The sequence below is a fragment of the Tarenaya hassleriana genome, unplaced genomic scaffold (genome assembly GCF_000463585.1).
Source record: "Tarenaya hassleriana unplaced genomic scaffold, ASM46358v1 Cleome2, whole genome shotgun sequence".
NCBI lineage: Eukaryota > Viridiplantae > Streptophyta > Magnoliopsida > Brassicales > Cleomaceae > Tarenaya > Tarenaya hassleriana.
The window spans coordinates 5,161,967-5,182,247 of record NW_010965372.1 but is presented as its reverse complement, the minus strand read 5'-3'; the positions used below and the strand labels follow the sequence as shown (position 1 = coordinate 5,182,247).

At 38.8% G+C, this 20,281-nt stretch overlaps 5 protein-coding genes and 1 long non-coding RNA gene across 8 annotated transcripts in view; 4 read left to right on the top strand and 2 right to left on the bottom strand.

Moving 5' to 3' along the window:
* Nucleotides 1-3,110: 3,110 nt before the first annotated feature.
* On the bottom strand, nucleotides 3,111-4,773 carry LOC104812386. The gene is made up of 3 exons (XR_771586.1): nucleotides 4,453-4,773; nucleotides 3,649-3,816; nucleotides 3,111-3,571 (listed from the first exon to the last, which is right to left on the bottom strand). It is a non-coding gene; the product is annotated as an uncharacterized LOC104812386 (long non-coding RNA).
* A 357-nt stretch (nucleotides 4,774-5,130) lies between these two features.
* LOC104812384 (ALA-interacting subunit 5) lies at nucleotides 5,131-8,469 on the top strand. 2 transcript variants are annotated; one of them, XM_010539514.1, is made up of 8 exons: nucleotides 5,131-5,430; nucleotides 6,038-6,096; nucleotides 6,214-6,288; nucleotides 6,391-6,504; nucleotides 6,588-6,658; nucleotides 7,019-7,316; nucleotides 7,800-8,089; nucleotides 8,251-8,469. In XM_010539514.1, the coding sequence occupies exons 1-8, from the start codon at nucleotides 5,343-5,345 to the stop codon at nucleotides 8,306-8,308; spliced, it is 1,053 nt and encodes a 350-aa protein (XP_010537816.1). In that variant the 5' UTR covers nucleotides 5,131-5,342; the 3' UTR covers nucleotides 8,309-8,469. The 2 variants fall into 2 exon arrangements, with proteins under 2 accessions (XP_010537816.1, XP_010537817.1); XM_010539515.1 differs by having other exon boundaries at nucleotides 5,341-5,430; nucleotides 6,422-6,504.
* A 218-nt stretch (nucleotides 8,470-8,687) lies between these two features.
* On the top strand, nucleotides 8,688-13,449 carry LOC104812382 (ent-kaur-16-ene synthase, chloroplastic). 2 transcript variants are annotated; one of them, XM_010539512.1, is made up of 15 exons: nucleotides 8,688-8,788; nucleotides 8,893-8,978; nucleotides 9,623-9,675; nucleotides 9,784-10,069; nucleotides 10,145-10,325; nucleotides 10,619-10,836; nucleotides 10,936-11,056; nucleotides 11,163-11,260; nucleotides 11,352-11,569; nucleotides 11,640-11,752; nucleotides 11,875-11,973; nucleotides 12,177-12,392; nucleotides 12,488-12,629; nucleotides 12,725-12,970; nucleotides 13,055-13,449. In XM_010539512.1, the coding sequence occupies exons 2-15, from the start codon at nucleotides 8,936-8,938 to the stop codon at nucleotides 13,355-13,357; spliced, it is 2,337 nt and encodes a 778-aa protein (XP_010537814.1). In that variant the 5' UTR covers nucleotides 8,688-8,788; nucleotides 8,893-8,935; the 3' UTR covers nucleotides 13,358-13,449. The 2 variants fall into 2 exon arrangements, with proteins under 2 accessions (XP_010537814.1, XP_010537813.1); XM_010539511.1 differs by having other exon boundaries at nucleotides 9,775-10,069.
* LOC104812383 (inosine-5'-monophosphate dehydrogenase 2) lies at nucleotides 13,418-16,135 on the bottom strand. Its single transcript, XM_010539513.1, has 5 exons — nucleotides 15,612-16,135; nucleotides 14,586-15,181; nucleotides 14,029-14,208; nucleotides 13,689-13,946; nucleotides 13,418-13,608 (listed from the first exon to the last, which is right to left on the bottom strand). The coding sequence occupies exons 1-5, from the start codon at nucleotides 16,012-16,014 to the stop codon at nucleotides 13,537-13,539; spliced, it is 1,509 nt and encodes a 502-aa protein (XP_010537815.1). The 5' UTR covers nucleotides 16,015-16,135; the 3' UTR covers nucleotides 13,418-13,536.
* Nucleotides 16,136-17,030: 895 nt separating this feature from the next.
* LOC104812381 (pentatricopeptide repeat-containing protein At1g79490, mitochondrial) lies at nucleotides 17,031-19,771 on the top strand. Its single transcript, XM_010539510.2, has one exon. It carries the CDS (start codon nucleotides 17,155-17,157, stop codon nucleotides 19,654-19,656), a length of 2,502 nt encoding a protein of 833 aa, XP_010537812.1. The 5' UTR covers nucleotides 17,031-17,154; the 3' UTR covers nucleotides 19,657-19,771.
* A 135-nt stretch (nucleotides 19,772-19,906) lies between these two features.
* Nucleotides 19,907-20,281, top strand: part of LOC104812380 (2-dehydro-3-deoxyphosphooctonate aldolase 1-like) — a 3,666-nt gene continuing 3,291 nt past the window's right edge. The window contains exons 1-2 of the mRNA XM_010539509.2: nucleotides 19,907-20,017; nucleotides 20,125-20,176. Of these exons, the coding sequence (XP_010537811.1) occupies nucleotides 20,138-20,176 (39 nt within the window). The 5' untranslated portion in view covers nucleotides 19,907-20,017; nucleotides 20,125-20,137. The remainder of the gene's footprint in view (nucleotides 20,018-20,124; nucleotides 20,177-20,281) is intronic.

Sequence of the window (20,281 nt, the reverse complement as noted above, 5' to 3'; positions counted from 1 at the left end):
ACATATCATATTCATGTGTATATTATATATATAGTCGCATGCTGCAATTAAATTTCTCAAAGATTTTATGGTAGGGTAAACCTTTTTGGCTAATGATGAGCTGAATAAACCTAAGCCAATGATGGGTTTTTGAGTACACACATATACATAGACACATTTAAGAAGGTTATTATATTCTATGAATGCATAAATCTCAGCCACATATATTACAGACTAATAATGTACAAAAAATTAACTACAGTTAGTTTATTAAAGACAAAGTGTTCTATTTTGAAACAAAAATATATTTCCAGTGTTAATATTATTTCCACCTTTCTAAATAAAAGAGAAATAATATATATGTGTGTACAAATATATATACACACACACATTGCATGTAGAGACGTATACGTTCATAAAATGGTCAACCCTAATATTTATTGAGTGGGAGGTCCCATGGCATATGTGTGTGTGTGTGTATATATATGTAGCATTTTAAGAATAATTCAATGAATGTGGCTGATTGATATGTACGGACAGCATGCACAAAATAAATATGTAATGCAAGGTGGATGGGGGGAATATAATCTCAAAATTTCAAGATTTCAAATGGGGTCTTTTATTATTTTTATTTGATAGATATAAATTAGGAAAATAAATAATTTTGAAAACTATATGATAAATAGGAACAAGGAAAGTGCAGAAAAACCAAACGTATTAAGAATATGGAACCAAAACTTTAGGTTATACGTTTTGGTGGTATGCGGGGGAAGTATACATCAATGTGTAAAGGAGATGTTAACAGTTGGGGACCTCCTCTTCTACTTATTAAAGCTCTTTCACTCTTTTTTGTTTTAGAATTTAATTTATTTCTTTTACTGTTTTTTTATAATTACTTATTTTTTGTTTTTCTTTATTTTATATCATTGTTTTATTTTTGGGCAAAGCTTGTTGGGGTTACTTCCCCTTTTGGCTTTTGTAGGATTGAAGATTGTCCTTCTATATTTGATCATATGTTTTCCAGATATTGTGGATCCGATTGTTTATAAATATACAGGAGCTCAAATTTGTATTATTGTTATGAAATATACTTTTGATATATAAATCAGAATTAAGACATTTGTAGGTATAAATATATACGTATAGTGATTTGATAGTGTGTATATATATATATATATTGTGTTGTGTGCTGAAAATAAAATAGAAAACCAAAACTTTAAATTCAATTTAAATGTTTTTACCGAAATTCAAATTGGTTAGAATTCGGAATAGGAATCAATTCTTCCCCTCTTTGATGAATAAAGATAGATTCTCGTCCGAAAAATACCAAAAATAAAATTAGAACTTCCGCTATAGATGCCAATCGTATGAATATATATAACCAACCAAAATTACACAAATATTTGGTCGCTATTTAATTTATTTTTTAAAAAGGTTCGTGTCTTTTTCTTTTTCTTCACATAAATAATTAGCCACGCATTTATAAAAGAATTCACAAACATTCGAGAATACCATAATTTATTTATCACAATGAGACAGGAGAGTGGAAATTAATGAGAATGGAAACTAACTTATCTAGATATTCAATAAAAACAACAACAACAACAACAACAACAATAATAATAATAATAATAATAATAATAATAATAATAATAATAATAATAATAATAATAATAATAATAATAATAATAATAATAATAATAATAATAATAATTATAATAATAATAATAATAATAATAATAATAATAATAATAATAATAATAATAATAATAATAATAATAATAATAATAATAATAATAATTATTATCAACCAAACAAAAAAATATAGATGCGTGAAGTTCAAGCAACCGTGTGGCCTCTAGTTTTAAACCGACTTATAAATAAGTTATTGTTATATATCTTCATATTTAATTATCTTAAGTTAATCTAAAAATCATATATAATTAGCTAAAAGTGAAACATTAACTTTTACTTGATTTTTCTTTACATGCATATATATATGTATGTATATACATAGATAAACAAAAGAAAAGAATCTACAAAACTTAAATGAAAGGCTTTGTTCTACTTGACACACACACACATATATATATATGGGTGGCAAAATGTAAAGTGACTTACTATTATAATTTAAAGAATAGTTGAAGAGTTGTATACCGTTCTTTACAACCGTCAAAATCTACTTAAAATATTATTATTATTATAATTATAATTATAATAATAATAATATTTTAAGTAGATTTTGACGGTTGTAAAGAACGGTATACAACTCTTCAACTATTCTTTAAATTATAATAGTAAGTCACTTTACATTTTGCCACCCATATATATATATGTGTGTGTGTGTCAAGTAGAACAAAGCCTTTCATTTAAGTTTTGTAGATTCTTTTCTTTTGTTTATCTATGTATATACATACATATATATATGCATGTAAAGAAAAATCAAGTAAAAGTTAATGTTTCACTTTTAGCTAATTATATATGATTTTTAGATTAACTTAAGATAATTAAATATGAAGATATATAACAATAACTTATTTATAAGTCGGTTTAAAACTAGAGGCCACACGGTTGCTTGAACTTCACGCATCTATATTTTTTTGTTTGGTTGTGTTTGGGAGAATTTATTCTTAGGAAATGAATATATTCCTTCCAATTCCCTTTTTATCTTTTCCCCCAATTTGAAAATTTAAATTATTCTTTATATATGGCACACTACGTTGATGTAATGTAAGGTTAAATTACTCGATATTACACCTAATTGAACAAAATCTATACATTATTATAATAATATACATTAATCAATGCACAATGTCTCATTAGAATATGTTATGTCTATATATATTTTTCTTGAATTTGGTTTATTATTTATAAAATTACGTGTTAAATAAAATAAACACCAATGACATTCAGAGAATTTTATTTTCCTCCGTTGTGTGATATTGTCTATGTAACAAGGTTTGACACTTTTCTTAGTTATGATCTCCAAAGCAAACGTTGTCTGTATATCTCCTCTATCCACAGAGCAGGCAGTTCTATAACGTGATGACTTCTGTGGTTTTGGCCTCAGCTCCGAAACGAATTTCCCGATATCACGGTAAGGATCAAATACAGAAACATCACTGAAAATCTAACAAGTAATCCAGGGTTTATGCATTGCAAAACTGAAAAGAGAAATGGTGTGAGCTTTTTTTGTTTGTTGATAATCCGTAAGTTCACTATACATTTGGTTCAACTACATCTCCCAGACTACCGAAGAAGTACGGATGAATGACCCTTCCCACTATTAGATTTGAATCCGGGATAAGAACATATTTTTCATGTTTTTATACCACTACACCACCCAAACTTGGTCTGTGAGCTTATTTCTTGAACTGCGAACATAACGTTGAAGGAATTGCAGGAACAAAGGCTACATGTGATATACTTCGATGAAATAAAATGAGTGGAATGTAGAGAAGGGTTCAAAGATTCAATCCTGTCTCAAGAGATAAGAACTGATCAGAATGATAGGTGTAGATGAGTGTACTTTCCCTGAATATATTCATACTTGGACCCTGCCTTCCTCTTTCAAGCTCCTTAATGGAGCAACCTGCAACAATGGAGGAAAAGATATAAGCGATATGTCGCTACTACATGTTCTGTAAGTAGTCTAGAGAACGAGGTTACCATATTATGCAGAGAATTTTGCTCCTCTCTGAACAGACAGATCAAAACGGGCATCAGAAGAGATATATTTGACTAAGAAACATCCTTCCCCGGTAAATTATCTGGCGGGAAGACAAATCGCAGAGATTTGATTGCAATAGAAACATAACAGTTGCAGCCTTGCAGGAGCTACATGAAGAACAAAAACAAAAACAGAGTCTCAAATCAATCAGAAGAGAGACGAGTTGGATTCATATGGAGTAAACGCTTCATAAGCAGAGGCTATAGCATCATTAGATACAAACAAAAGATCCAAAAAAAACAAGTTAGACTGAAAGGTAGTAAGAGGCAAACATATATAGCACTTTGATTGCCTTCCTCTCATACAAATCGATCCATTTCCTACCAATCGGTATCAGACCTAATTCATATTAACAGACAGGAGTTCCTTAGTATATGCTCATCTGATAATCAGTTTACTTGATCCCTAAGATGTTTGTATAGAAGGTGATACCTATGATGGGCATATGCAGAGTTCGGTAAGAGCGTACAAGGCATGATCGCGAAGAAACGAGCTAAAACCAGAAGCATTTCAGGCTACTTACCGAGAACAACACCCATGATAACATACACCCTACTACAGACAAGAAAGAAAGAGATTTTGATTTGATCTTTTCAATTGAAGCAAACCTTCCATTTAACTAATACGGAGCCAAGAGGGGAAACCCAAAAAAAGATGAGATTTTTTTACGAGTAGATCACATGAGATCCACATTCTGCTACTTCCGCTTAGCTAATCAAGATCATAGACCCAAAGATACATACCCAATTCGCAGCTCCTGATTATCTATCTTCTAAGCAAGTCATGTTTTCCAAACATCGTGGAAAAGTTCTCCAGCAAGCCCATCTATGTCCGAATCACAAGAACACATGTCGAATTCCATCACCAAAAACCATGGAAATATGCCCAGACAAGATCAGAAACTCAAAAATTCCTACTTGCGATCCACCAGAGAAAAACCCTACGAGATCGACAGAAATTAGAAAGAAGAATTCAGAGACATGAATCAAGATCACATGTCCGATTCCGATACATGATCATCTTCTATTCAGCGAGACATGCGAAACTGAGAGAGATTTAGAGGATTTTGCCTGGCGATGCTGGAAGGATTCGGAGAACGAAGCTTAAGTGCGAGCCAAATGCGACGTGATGAGACTCCGGACACCGCCGATGGCCGCACGCGCCGGCTACGGTTTCTCACTTCTCGGATCTTCTACCGATCCGGGAGAAGAAAAGTTCGAATCTTCACTCAGAATCAGAGAATCAAATGATCAAGTATTTGAAGCGATACGCATAAAAAAACTATTCATTTGAAATATTATTATGTTTTTTTTTATAGTGAAATTTCATTTATCTTTTTCATAAAAAATTTATAATTAATTAATAGTATAATATACGGTTTCCCCTCCCATAATAACCGTATTTTCATTTAGTTGCTTTTCTGTTCTGTTCTTCTTTCTCGATATTTTCGCTCTCCCTCTCCCCAAGAATCCCCAATTCCAAGACCTCCATGACTCTCTCTCCAAAAGCTCATCTTCTCGCATAGAAACTCTCTCTCTCGCATTTCACAGCCAAATCTGAACGTTCTTCCCCATCCGTATAACATCTGTTTTCCGCTGGAATATCTTCTTGAATTCGCCAAATTATTCGCGTAATGAGTTCCATTGCGTCGTCCTCCGCCGTGGGAGGAGGCAGATCGGCGGAGTCTTCCAATGCCAATAAGATCTCGAAGCGACCCAAATGTAATTCCTCTCCCGACTCTTCTTTGTTCTTGCGATTATTTTGGAGAATCGTGTATGATTTCGTGGAACTCGCTTGATTGTCTCGTCGGGTGATCTTACTTGATTTCCTGTCTCTATTTCCTGGAATTGAATCTGCATTTTCACGCAAAACCCTTATTTTTTCCGGCCATTGGTCCATGCGATATGATCATTCTCTCTCAGAAGAATTGGGTGTTTATATAGAAACCTGATCGTAGGTTTGATCTTCCGCGGCATCGATCTACGTATCCCTCTGCTAGTACTGTTGTCTACGCGCGTTGCTCCATAAGGGAATATTGAACGTACGAGATGCATGGGTGATTCTTGCAGGGTACATTTTAGATTGGCACTATTGTGATTGAATTGCGCGTTCGTATATTTATGTGTAGACCAGATTTTGGTATGAACCAGAGGTACTGATATAGCTAGGTCTTAGTTGAAGCTCATTAGGTTGGTTGGGGTTTGACGTTTATTGGAAGTTCTAAGTTTAAGGTTTGATGTCTGGTGGATTTGAGTTTCTGTTTCTAGTTCTCTAAAAATATCCAATCTCTAATTCTTGCTAATCTGTTGTCCAATTCTTCTTCACCAGATTCAAAATTTACTCAGCAGGAGCTTCCAGCATGCAAGCCAATTCTTACTCCAAGCTGGGTAATCTTTATCACTATCATGTCGCATTTTAAGAGGAATGAATTACTTCGGTTTCACGACAGTTAAAGAATGCACTTAATTTTTCTCCTTTCTTCTTTTTTTGGGGCTATTTTGTAGGTGATTTTGACTTTTCTGATCATTGGTATCGTCTTCATTCCACTTGGAGCGCTCTGCCTCTCCGCTTCTCAGAGTGTACGAGCATGAGGCCGATTTTTCGACTTTTGATCTCTTTTCTGTCTCTGTTTTCGAGCTTCACTTGTGGTTTATTTCGTATATTTTCTTTCATACATGAAGGTTGTTGAAATTGTTGATCGGTATGACACAGACTGCATTCCCGAATCTTCTAGACACAACAAGGTCGCTTACATTCAGGGTTTAGGAGAGAAGACATGTAACAGGACTCTGTGGGTATGGATCACCTGCTATGGTAGTGTTTTTCTACTCTTTCCAATATATCAAATTTGTCACAAAGCCCCTTTTCCTTTTGTCAGGTGACAAGAACTATGAAGCATCCTGTTTATGTGTACTACCAGCTTGAGAACTTCTACCAAAATCATAGGAGGTAGATTGTGCTTCTTTTATTCCTTATCCGCAGTTGTATATGACTTCTCTTGGATCTAGTAAATGTTCTCCTACAATCATGGTCACGGTGCCCTGTGACAAATCTGGTTTGTCTGTCATGAATTGATTCATGATAATCTTGACCAGAGTTAATACAGTTCTAAACTACCATTTGTGGAGTTTTTATTTGTATCATAAGCTGTTCTAGTTTTCAAGATGAGATGTGTTTACAGTGACCACTGTATATGTTCTGTGCATACCACTGCATAGTAAGAGATTCTTGGGCAGTTTTACTTTTACCCATCCATGAAGTTCTCCTATGAGTTCAAGTCATGATTCTCTGTGGTGGATTATCTTTCAGGTATGTGAAGAGTCGGAGTGATGCACAATTGAGGGACCCTAATCATTTAAATGATGTGAGTTCCTGCGCCCCTGAAGATATTGCTTTCGGGGAACCAATCGTACCCTGCGGTCTGGTTGCTTGGAGCTTGTTCAATGACACTTACGACTTTACTAAAAACCACCAACACCTTCCTGTGAACAAGAAAGGCATCTCGTGGAAGAGTGACCGTGAAAAAAAGTTTGGGAAAGATGTTTTCCCTAAAAACTTTCAGAAAGGATCTCTGATAGGTGGCGGAAGTCTTAATCCAAATATACCGGTAAGCCTTTTTAAGTTCTTTACTCTCTTATCATCTGGTAATTGAGAATTCAGGTTTGGTTCACGTACATCCTCTTCATGTGAACTAGATGCGTTTATTGGACTTGGTAAGTTTCCAATGGCAATTGGCTATTGCTAGTAACTACTAACTAAATACTCTTGTATCTTTGGTGGCATTTATTCACTTGCTAGTTGCACTATTTGGTAGCCTTCCTTGTTACAATTTTTTTTTGGTAAAAGATAAATTTTATAGATAGTAATAGATATTTCGTATTCCTTGTTACAACTTACAATAGTAACCCAAAATTAAATCCTTTTTCTCGCCCGGTAGAAAAGGGCAATCTTTTTCCCCTGATATCTCTTGTAAGAGCTTGCAGAAACTTCGACCACGGGCTATTCAGAATGCTGGAAACTTTAACTTATACCATGTTTCGGTTGAATGAATTGGGTTTATGTAGCAATGTAAAAAAATTTGTTGTAACAGTTGAGCGAGCAAGAAGACCTAATAGTATGGATGAGAACTGCGGCTCTGCCAAAGTTTAGGAAGCTGTACGGGAGGATAGACGTGGATCTCGAGGCTGGGGATACATTGCAAGTCTTGTTAAGTAACAACTACAACACATACAGCTTTAACGGCAAGAAGAAGCTCGTGATATCGACCACTAGCTGGCTCGGCGGAAAGAACAACTTCTTAGGTATTGCTTATCTGACGGTCGGCGGCTCCTGCTTATTCTTGGCCCTCTCTTTCGCTCTCTTGTATCTCCTTAGCCCAAGGTACATTATCCTCCTCCCTTCCCTTCTCATCAAAAGCTAGTGCTCCTCAGGCATCCATTGTGTAATGATCAATGCATTTTCGTAGAATTATGTTAACTTTCCATATTTGCCATTTGTTTCGATATATGATTGAAATGGATGATGGATGGTTTATGTTTCAGACAACTTGGAGATCCGTCGTACCTGTCGTGGAACAGAAGCGCAGGAGGTGGACGTTAATACTGCACATGTTTCCTCCATTATTGATGATGTAAAAACTCATACCAAAGAGAGAAATATATGTTAGTCCATTTTTTTTATATTTACGCATGGGCATGTGTCTAGATTAGCTTTATTTATCAAAATTGATTTATTTTAAAATGATAAAATTTGATGTTATATCTTTGTCTATATGGAGAACAGATAAAGATTTGTATCAGTAGACAGTAGACAGTAGACAGAGAAGGAATATACGCACAGCCACAGGTTTTGGACTTTCCAGTTTTGGTATCCATATTTGGAATGGAAAACATAGGCATATATTTCCTCATCTGTTAATGTGTATCTATGGATATAAATCTGAGATATTTCCTTATTTTTAAATGTACACAACTGTCAAAAAAAAAAAAAACTATAAATGAAAAAGATCTGATTTATGATAAATATTACAATTAGCACAATTTTCTAGAATATTGGTAGGTTCGATTGTCGAGTTTCCCTGTAAGTCGCATTATTTTCTCTGTTTTTCTTTTTTCTTTTATATTTTTCGTTTTCTGGAAGAAATACTACTGTCAATGGTGGTGGTGACATGCTCCGGTGTGCAGAGCGGGTCGCTGCGACGGCGCTGTGGAAGGTTCAGGTGTCTTCATGTCAATCTCCTCCTCTTCCGCTTGCTCGTCTCCGATCTCAGGTTCCTCTTCTCTCTCTCTCTTTCTCTCGTTGATTCCGGCGTTTTGTGTTCGTTTGATTTGTCTCTGCGGATGATCGTTGAATTTCTGTTCGAGTTTTTAGTTTGAATTTGTCTCCGTGAATGTTCTTGGGGTTTTCTGTGCTAACTTGAGATTGAAATGACCTCGCATTGCTCTTTACTTTGATGTTTCTGCTTGGATGTGTTCTGGATTATTCCCAAGTCGAAGTTAGTGTATCACTCTTTTCGCTTCTGTTGTTGTGTTTAGTTGGTTAATTTCAAATTGGATGTTGATAGTAGCGTTGGATTTGAAGTTTTTCTGGGGATTTCTGTTGCGATTCTGCATGGACTATCATCCGCAATTTCCGTGGCAGGATTATGTATGTTTGGATTTCTGCTTTTACTTTGACCCAGTTTTTTCTTTTGTGGCTTTGATTCCAAAAGTGTCAACTGCGTACGATTTCCGCGTTATCTTTGGACTAGAATCATATTTTGTGTGGTTGTCTTTTCATGTTAATGCTCTAATCCACCGTAAATTCTCCAAAGATCATCAGAAAATCTCTGCAGATGGGACCAAATACATCCTGAAGTATAAGTGTCTTTTAATATTTGCATTAAATGCAATCAATGTTTTTCTCGTTCTGCAGCTTCTCTGGAGAGGAGATTGGAGCTCACAAGGGAGACAAGACCAAACTCAGTGGTAAACTAATCCTTGATGTTTTCTCTTTTTCGTTTTTCCTTTGATTGAGTATAAACTTCAAGAAAACAATTCTGGGCAATATACATCTGATGTTCCAAGTATGTTCAGAGTTTCGGGGACACGGAGGACAAAATTAGGAAATTGTTTGACAAGGTGGAGCTCTCAGTTTCGGCTTATGATACCGCCTGGGTAACGATGGTCCCTTCCCGGAGTTCGGAAACCACTCCCCTTTTCCCTCAGTGTCTGAACTGGTTGTTGGATAATCAACATTGCGATGGATCATGGGGTCATGATAACCACCATCAATCTCTTAAGAAGGATGCACTCTCGTCTACGCTGGCTTGCATCCTCGCTTTGAAGAAATGGGGGACTGGTGAGAGACAAGTAAACAAGGGTAGGTGTCTCGACAAAAAAAAGTTTGATTTTACTCTTGCCAATTCGTCGGATGATGAGTGTTGATTTTTTACAGGTCTCCAGTTCATTGAGTTGAACTCTGCTTCAGTCACGGATGAAACATTATGTACACCAGCTGGATTTGATATAATATTTCCTGGGATGATCGGATATGCTAGAGATTTGAATCTGAAAATTCCACTGGAAGCAGCAGTGGTTGATGCCATGATGAGGAAAAGGGATTCAGACCTCAGAAGGTATGCCTGCTCTTTTAGCGTACTTTTGGACATCTCATGTTTGTTTTTCCTGCTTCTCGTCATGGCTCTATGAAGTTTAGTGCCAGAGAGGAGTAGAAGTATTAGGAATACTACCCTGACACAGAGGATGGCCATTTCTCTCTCTAACAACAAAAACAAAGTATCTCAAAATCAAAGTTGTGTTATGAATTATACAATCCTTTGTTTCACATGCTTTTGATACTCGGTGAAAGTCACTGAGATGAGCCTCGACAAAAAGTAATCGAAAACTTTATTGATTTATGTTCGATCAGTGGTAGTGAAGGAATCTCGGAGGGAAGAGAAGCTTATCTGGCCTATGTTTTAGAGGGAATGGGAAAAATACAAAACCAGGAACTGATTGTAAAATATCAAAGGAAGAACGGTTCACTGTTTAATTCACCGGCCACAACTGCTGCATTCCTGAGTCAACTCAAAAATGATGGATGTCTCTGCTATCTTCATTCTCTCCTACAGAAGTTCAAGGATGCAGGTCTATCTATCTGCTTTCATATCATTTCCATTCTCTCTCTCTCTCTATATATATATATATATATGTATGCGTAGCTAATCTGTTTGGTTATCTATTCAGTTCCCACAGTTTATCCCTTTGATCAATATGTGCTTCTTAGCATGGTTGACACTCTCGAAAACCTGGGAATTGATCGGTATTTTAAGAACGATATCAAAAGGGTGTTAGATGAGACCTATAGGTACAAAACATTTCTCATATTTGGACTTGTGATGACGTTTTTCCAAGGTCAACTGCAGAAAACCAGATCGATCATAATTTCTGAAAATCTGTTCACCAATAAACAGATGCTGGCTACAGGGAGATGAAGAGATATACTCGGACTTAGGCACTTGCGCTTTGGCATTCCGACTGCTGCATGGGCATGGTTACGATGTATCATATGGTGAAGTGACCTCATTCTTTGAGATGCATACATCTTTACATTTATGGTAACTGTTTATGCATGGCAACATAATATGCTGTATTTATTGCAGATCCATTAGATCAATTTGCAGAAGAATATGGTTTCTCCAACTCTCTTGAAGGTCACCTGCAGGATACAGTTTCTGTTCTGCAATTGTTTAAGGCGGCAGAACGTAGCCCAGATGAATCAGCTTTGAAAAAACAAAGCTTGTGGACCAGACATTATCTGAAGACGGAACTGTCCAACTGGTCAATCACCCGAGATCAAGTCACAAACCTCAAACAAGAGGTAATTTCTTTCAGAAAAATATCTTACCATGACAGTGCTGAGATATGACGCAAACCTTAAATTATCTCAGGTTGAGGATGCTCTGGTATATCCCTTCTATGCAAATTTGGAACGACTAGCTCATAGGAGAAAACTCAAAGGTTCCAGCTTAGTAAACGCCAGGGTTATGAAGACATCGTATTGGTAAGTATATCTGCTACTTGATTTATTTTCTGTCGTATGTGCTTTTCTCCTCGCCTCCAATGTTTCATTTTGTATACTCATGAATCACTTCTGCTTGATCTTTTTCTTTCTTATTATGATAGTCTGCGCAATATTTGTGACTCTGATATCTTGAAGTTAGCTGTGGAAGATTTCAATTCTTGCCAGTCCATACACCGTAAAGAGCTGGAAGTTCTTGATAGGTGCAGTTCCGGATAACTCAACTCCTCTTTATTTGTATGCTCTCTTGGATAAGCCAAAGAATGCCACTAATAGAATCACACCTAGAGCAAGTTTCAGTTGTCTGAAAGAAGAGTGCAAGCTGAGTTTTGGATCTTTGTCCAAAATCATCATCACGTATTGTCCCTTGTTTGTTTATGTTATAATGTTGCTTGCCGACATGTAGGTGGGTTGTGGAGAAGGGAATGCAGAAACTGAAATTCGCCAGACAAAAGCTGCCTTACTGTTACTTCTCTGCGGCTGCAACACTCTTTGCTCCAGAACTATCAGATGCCCGTTTATCATGGGCCAAGGGTGCTGTTCTTACAACGGTAGTGGATGACTTCTTCGATATCGGAGGCTCTAAAGAGGAAATGGAAAACCTCATTCATCTAATCGAGAGGTATATAACATATGCCTTTTGTATCCATCGTTCAAAGCCTTCATGCCTCAGCTCTTCGTCCCCAGTGAGAATAAGGCAATGCCTAAACTTTGCAGGTGGGATTTGAATGGTGTTCCCGAGTTCTGCTCAGAACAAGTTGAAATCATCTTCTCGGCTCTGAAGGAAACAATCCTCGAAACTGGAGAGAGAGCATTCGATTATCAAGGACGCAATGTTACAGATCACATTGTCGATATCGTAAGTTTTGGTCTGCGAAGATGATATTAATGGTATCCTTAGTAAACCATCTTTCGACCAAACTTAATTCGGAAACATCTCCTCTGATCCCCCAGTGGCTGGCTTTGATCAAGTCTATGTCGCAAGAAGCCGAGTGGTCTCGCAACAAGTCAGTGCCGACTTTGGAAGACTACATGGCAAATGCATATGTATCATTTGCATTAGGACCCATCGTCCTCCCGGCGCTCTACCTTATCGGGCCGAAGCTTCACGAGAAAACCGTTAAAAGTCGGGACTTCCATAAGCTTTACGAGCTCATGAGCACTGTTGGCCGAATTCTAAACGACATACAAGGCTTTAAGGCAAGAAGATTCTACTACAACTGTGATTGAGAATGTACCTTTGAAGTTTCAAGGTCTGTTATATACTGTCGATGTTTCTTGCAGAGGGAAAGCGATGAAGGCAAGCTGAACTCGGTTTCCTTGGGTATGATACACGAGGGCAAAGGCCAAAGCAAAGAAGAGATAATTGAATTGATGAAGGTTTCGGCCGAGAGAAAGAGGAGAGAGCTGATGAAGATGGTGTTGCAGGACAATGGAATCGATGTTCCAAGAGAATGCAAGGATGTGTTCTGGAAAATGACTAAAGTCTTGCATCTCTTTTACATGAAAGACGACGGCTTCACTTCCCATGACCTTCTCGGAGTTGTGAAATCTCTCGTTTACGAGCCCGTTTCCTTGCAGGAATGATCGCTCTCGAACCTGTTTTTTCCTGTAAGAAAAACTATGCAAAAAAGATTTTGACTCTTGTTTCAAGAAAAGAAGATGATAACCTTTTTATTTGTCGGGTGAAGGATAATAGTACAGGAATGGATGGCAAGATGTTCATCATGATGATACCAGCCCGATGTAAAACAAAATGAGGTAAGCTAAAATGATTTCTTTTCGTACGAAACGAGCCCGTGAACTCCTCCTTCGATCTGTGCGGCACCAGTACGAACCTATCACCAGAAACGATGTAAGTGCCACTCGGATCAGAAGTTCCTACGAGTTTTACAGCTCGAAAAAAAAGGGTTCTCACCTCGAGTCTGAGGACATTTGATCTCAACAGGTCATGAGCCGACTGCAACGACGATGCCCCGAGGTCTTGGAAACCTTGCTTGACGGCTTGCATTGTGTAAGGTACGAACTTCAAGACCGAACCTTTATCAGCAACTGCTCCCACCACTCCTTGTGCAATCTTCAGCTTCGCGGTATCCCCCAAGTATCGTTGGTCGCTCCCTTTGGTCATCGCTTCTAGCGATCCCATCCCTCGGTATTTCTTGACCCGACGGCCGTTCTACCATAACACCAAACGGTAAAACCGATCGATCAATGGTATTTGATGGGTTGAGACGTTAAAGAAGAAAGATATACATTACCCGATATTCGTAGGATCCGGGAGCTTCAGTGCTTCCGGCCAAGAAGCTTCCCATCATCACAGTTGATGCTCCAAGAACTAGAGCCTTTACTATGTGACCCGAGTTCGAGATCCCACCATCCGCTATAACGGGTACTCCGCTCTGAGCAGCAATCATCGACACTTTGTAGACAGCGGCAGCCTAAGGGATTCAACAAAAAACGATAAAAATGCGTATGTTAAAAGGACGAAAAAGTCTACAAACCAGTAAGAGTTTCTAGGTTTCTGTTTGGGGTGGCCAAAGTTGTTAATAACCAAATTGAAACGATCCCAACTGAATAATATATAACCGTATCCAAATCGAATTTGAAATAAAAACCGAATATGTATGATTTCTCTATAACCGAAATATCAAACCCGAACTGAATAAAACAATAACCGAAAAAACCAAAATTTACTTCGAAAACGAAATATTTTTATCAATAAAAAATGAATCCGGATAGAACCGAATGGATGTAGTTTTCCTACAACCGGAATAACCGAACCGAAACCCATAATGACCACCACAGTTTCTGTTACCTGTCCACGTCCAACGGCGCAAACCTCTTGAGTCGTACAAATCGATCCCGATCCCATACCGACCCTCAACCCATCAACTCCAGCTTGAATCAAATTCTGGGCCTGGTTCATCGTTACCACATTTCCACCAATCACATCAAGTTCTGGGTATGTTTTCTTCACATACTTGATCATCTCGAGCTGATAAATAGAGTTCCCCTGCGAGCTATCCAACACTATTGCATTGGCTCCAGCCTTAACCAAGTGCTCCAACCTCTCCTTGTCCGATTCTCGTGTCCCTACGGCCACACCCACCATCCATTTCCCGTCTGGACCGACGGTTCCCGATCCCAACTTGGGATAGCCTCTAACTCTCTCGACATCGTCCTTTGTCACCACGTTCACGGCCTCCCCGTCCCTCTCCATGACCACGAAACCCTTCTTCTTGTCCTCCAAAACGGCCTCGATCTTGTCCAGATCAATGTCCCATGGAACATAATAATCCCCGCCCTCACAGCTTCGCATGTAATCATATATCTTCATCTCCTTCTCTCGGTCTCGCATACTCGACCACTCCGATTTCGAGACATAACCCAACAGCTTTGGTGTCAATGTCCCTGCTCGATCAACCAAGAAGAAACCTTTATCATCTTTTCCCAGAATCTGTATGCGAATCACCAGAAAATCCGTCTAAACTAAGAAAGAAAATGTAGGATTTTGAAGAGTTCATGAAATTATTCAGAATTTTGCCCCTGCCCTTTAAGCTGAAAGGGCTTCAATCCAAAATTTACAGTGCAACTGATGCCTGAACTCGCTTCACTATGCTCAAGGCAACATTCAGACACAACTTACCAAATGTCTCAAAAAAGAAAGCGTAAGATTTCGAACAGCTCGTGAAAATTTTCAGAATTACGCCACACATCTTCAAGCTCAAAATGTTTCAATCCAATATTTCAGTGTATTCGACGCCTACATTCGTTTGACTATGTTCAAAAGGCTAAAGAAACATACAGAGACACAATTGAGCTAATACTAATGTCTGAATACCTGTCTGCGAGACAAAAACGAAGGAAGAGGGACCGAAATCATCGACAGAGCCAATCTGATGGTCGGGACACTTGAAAACGGCGTCGGAAGCAATCGGAGCTCGCAGAGACTTGGCCCGACGGATGATGGCGGCCTGAGCGTCGACGTCGCAGTTATAGTGAACGATGGCAACGCCTCCGAGCGCGGCCATGGCGGCAGCCATGGCGGATTCCGACACGGTGTCCATCGGCGACGCGACGCAAGGGATCGTGAGGGGGACCCGCCGGCTGAGGCGCGTGGACAGGGAGACAGCGTCGGTAGGGAAATCGATGTAGTGAGGGAGGAAGATTACGTCGTCGTAGGTGTAAGAGTACCCCTGAGCGAAGAGCCTCTCCGCAGAGAACCCATCTTCGAACGTCAACATCGATATCTCTCCGGTGAGTTGCTGCGGCGGCGACGGCAATCTGCCTTTAGAGAGAGTAAACTAGGGTTTTGGGGAAGACGACAACAATGAACAATCCCACGCTTGTAGAAAGAGATTCGACAGACACGGGTCTATTAGGGTTTAACTATAAATATATTTCGATAGCCGTTGGATTCTCATTACATTTTCTTTTCTTTTTTATTATCGTGGTCGATGTTAAATTGTTAATACAACATTAATTAGAGATAATTATAACATTTATAATGTATAATTTATATAATAATTTCAGATTTTTTTAATAAATAAGTGGTCCAATCCTACAATTGTTTCCTAATATAATACGTGTATTTTTTTTTTAAAGTGGATCATATATACTCAAAAGAGTAATTTTTACAAGATTAAACTCAAAATCTCAATTAATCACACAACCTAAATATATTTTTCATCCGCTTTTAACACCTATAATGCACCATATTCAAGTGAAGCTTATAATATTCGACCGACGAAACTTTATCAAAGTGCTAATGACATGTTATGCATTGTCAATTAGGACCATTTTTAAAAACAAGATTCCACAATGATTTTTCATATCACCACCACGATAAAGATAATGTTTCTTTTCCATTAAATATATGCTAAACAGATAATAAATTAAAATTACATCGTTAACCGAATGATTAAAGTTAAGTACATGTTTATCATTATCGAAAATTTATTAAGACGGAAAATAAATGGTTCATAAAGAAACAAATAAATCAAACCGAACCCACAAAATAAAAATAAATCAATTCTACGAAATAGATAATCAAACAATAAAACGAAAGAATTAAAAATCGATACGAAGAAATTTTAAAACTGAACAGAAAGACAGAGAAACCAAACAAAAAAGCCAAATTGAACCGAAAATTATAACAATCCGGACAGAAATTAAATCATAAACCAAACCAGACCGAGAACTGGTCCATATTTTCTAATTTTTCAGCAAATTATAAACCCTGGCGGCCAAATTCTTTGTTTTAGGGTTTTAGCCCATGAAATTTGCGGGAGAGGAAAAATCGCCATTTCAGGAACCAGGTGAGGTTTCTGATTTCTCAAATCCGTAATTTGAATTTTTGTATCCGATAATACTCTTCAGATTCGATGATCAGCAGTAGAACTGCTAAAGTTATTTCCAGAAATCTCCGTTTCACGCTTAGCAGGAGTTCTACTTCCGCGTCGCCATTTCCTTCTTCCAGTCCAATATACCCTAGCTCTCGTGCAAATGAATCCAGTTGTCACTCCTCTAACAGCCGATTCTCGACACGTTTATACCCGATTAGTTCTGTGCCCGAAAATCCTAGTTTTGTCGGATGTCAACAAACGCGGAACATAGTGAGGAGTTACTGTAGTGGAAAGAGCAATAATGGTGAATCCGGTGGCTGGACTGAGGAAATTGAGTATTTAGACGAATCGGGTAGTGTTATATACAGTGGTAAAGGTATAAGATCAGTTGAACCTGGGCTCGACGACCATGTAATGGTTGGTGAGTTGAAGAAGCCTCTAATGAATGCTTCGGCTGTGGCGAAGATTGTCGAGGTTGTGAAGAGGTGGAAATGGGGGCCGGAGTTGGAGACCCAATTGGACAAGCTCCAGTTCTCGCCGAATATGGTTCATGTTACTCAGGCCTTGAAAACGATAAAAGATACAGATGCGTCACTGAGTTTGTTCAGGTGGGCTAAGAAGCAGCCTTGGTATTCACCTTCGAACGAGTGTTATGTCGTGTTGTTCGATGGGTTGAACCAGAGCAGAGATTTCGAGGGGATTCAGTCTTTGTTTGAGGAAATGGTTCAGGATTCGAGTAATCATGGGGATGTGTCGTTTAGTGCTCATAACCAAGTGATTCAGTATTTGGCTAAAGCTGAGAAATTGGAGGTATCGTTTTGTTGTTTCAAGAGGGTTCAAGATTCTGCTGGTAAAATCGACACACTGACATACAACACTCTTATGACGTTGTTCCTGAACAAGGGACTGCCATACAAGGCATTTGAGATATACGAGAGCATGGAGAAAACGGATTCCCTGTTGGATGGGTCTACTTATGAGTTGATGATTCCTAGCTTGGCCAAATCTGGTCGTCTTGATGCTGCTTTTAAGCTTTTCGAGCAGATGAAGGGAAGGAAACTCCGACCAAGCTATAGCATATTTTCTTCACTTGTAGATTCAATGGGTAAAGCTGGTAGATTGGACACTTCAATGAAGGTGTACATGGAGATGCAGGGCTATGGCCACAGGCCATCAGCCACTATGTTTGTCTCTTTGATTGAGTCATATGCTAAAGCCGGCAAGTTAGACACTGCTCTTAGGCTTTGGGATGAAATGAAAAAGTTGCGTTTCCGGCCTAACTTTGGATTGTACACAATGATTATTGAATCTCATGCAAAATCAGGAAAGCTCGAAGTAGCAATGTCGATTTTCAAAGATATGGAAAAGGCTGGGTTCTTACCAACACCATCTACCTATTCGTGCCTCCTGGAAATGCATGCTGCATCTGGGCAGATAGATTCTGCAATGAAAATCTATAACTCTATGACCAATGCTGGGTTGAGACCGGGTCTGAGTACCTATACCTCCCTCGTGACTCTCCTAGCCAATAAGAAGCTTGTGGACATTGCTGGAAAAATACTACTTGAGATGAAGGCGATGGGTTATTCTGTAGATGTGACTGCAAGTGATGTCTTGATGATTTATATCAAAGACGGCTCAGTGGATCTCGCATTGAAATGGTTGAGATTCATGGGTTCATCAGGGATCAAAACGAACAATTTCATCATCAGGCAGTTATTCGAGTCATGCATGAAGAACGGATTATATGATTCAGCCAAGCCTTTGCTTGAGACGCTCGTGCACTCTGCTTCAAAAGTTGACTTAGTGCTCTACACTTCAATTCTAGCCCATCTCGTGCGATGTCAGGACGAGGATAAGGAAAGGCAATTGATGTCAATCCTCAGCGCTACAAGGCACAAAGCTCACACCTTTATGTGCGGGCTATTCACCGGACCCGAACAGAGGAAACAACCAGTTCTAGCTTTTGTGAGAGACTTCTTCCAGGGAATCGATTATGAACTAGAAGAAGGTGCTGCAAGATACTACGTGAACGTCCTCCTGAACTACCTTGTCTTGATGGGTCAGATAAACCGAGCTCGCTGTGTCTGGAAAGTGGCTTACGAAAACAAACTCTTCCCGAAAGCCATCGTCTTTGACCAACACATTGCCTGGTCACTCGATGTAAGAAACTTATCGGTGGGAGCTGCCCTCGTAGCTGTGGTCCACACCCTCCACAGGTTCAGAAAGAGGATGCTTTACTACGGGGTTGTCCCTAGACGTATAAAGCTAGTGACAGGACCGACATTGAAGATCGTTATAGCCCAGATGCTGAGCTCGGTGGAGTCGCCATTTGAGGTGAGCAAGGTGGTGTTGAGAGCACCTGGTGAATCGGTCATGGAGTGGTTCAAGAAACCGATCGTACAGCAGTTTCTTCTGAACGAGATCCCGTCACGTGCCGACATACTGATGCACAAGCTGAACGTCATGTTCCCGAGCTCTGCTCCTGAGCTTCGATCTTTGTCTCCTCCCAAACCACTTGTGTCTTCGAGGGGATTTTAAGAAACAGATACAAAGAAACTCATTGGCTTTTTGTATGATGATATTATATAGTTTTGTCCCTATTTGGTTTTGTACTCAGCAATTAATCTTTGATTTAATCTTTCATCGTTGTGAATCCGTGTATTTTAATTTATGCCACAATAAAGGTGGGGAAAAAAAGCCCAAGACAAAATCGGAGAGAGAGATGGTCATGGACAATACGTTTTAGGATATTCTTATCTGGGACAAGAATTATTCTGTCCTTGCATCCAAACATCATCCTCGGGCACGACTGCCTGCCTCGCCAAGTAGTGAGAGGGAGATCTCCCTCACTCTCTCTTCCTCACTCTGCAACCTCGAGTTCAAGGCAAGGCGCATTCAGGTCAGATCTACTTTTTTCGGTCCTTGTTCTAAGAATTAGGATTTTTCTCCATTGTGGATTTCGTTTCGAGTTTTCCTGAAGATTCAGTTTTTGTTTCCGATCTTCAGCGTGACGACAGAAATGGCGGATTCAGCATCTCTACTGTACAATCAGCTCAAGGTTTGAGTTTCTCCGCTTGTTTTCTTTCACAATGTTGAACCTTTGATATGTTTTTTTTTTTCTGTCTGGTGAATTGCGTTGCCTTATCAACTTGTTTTAGGCTGC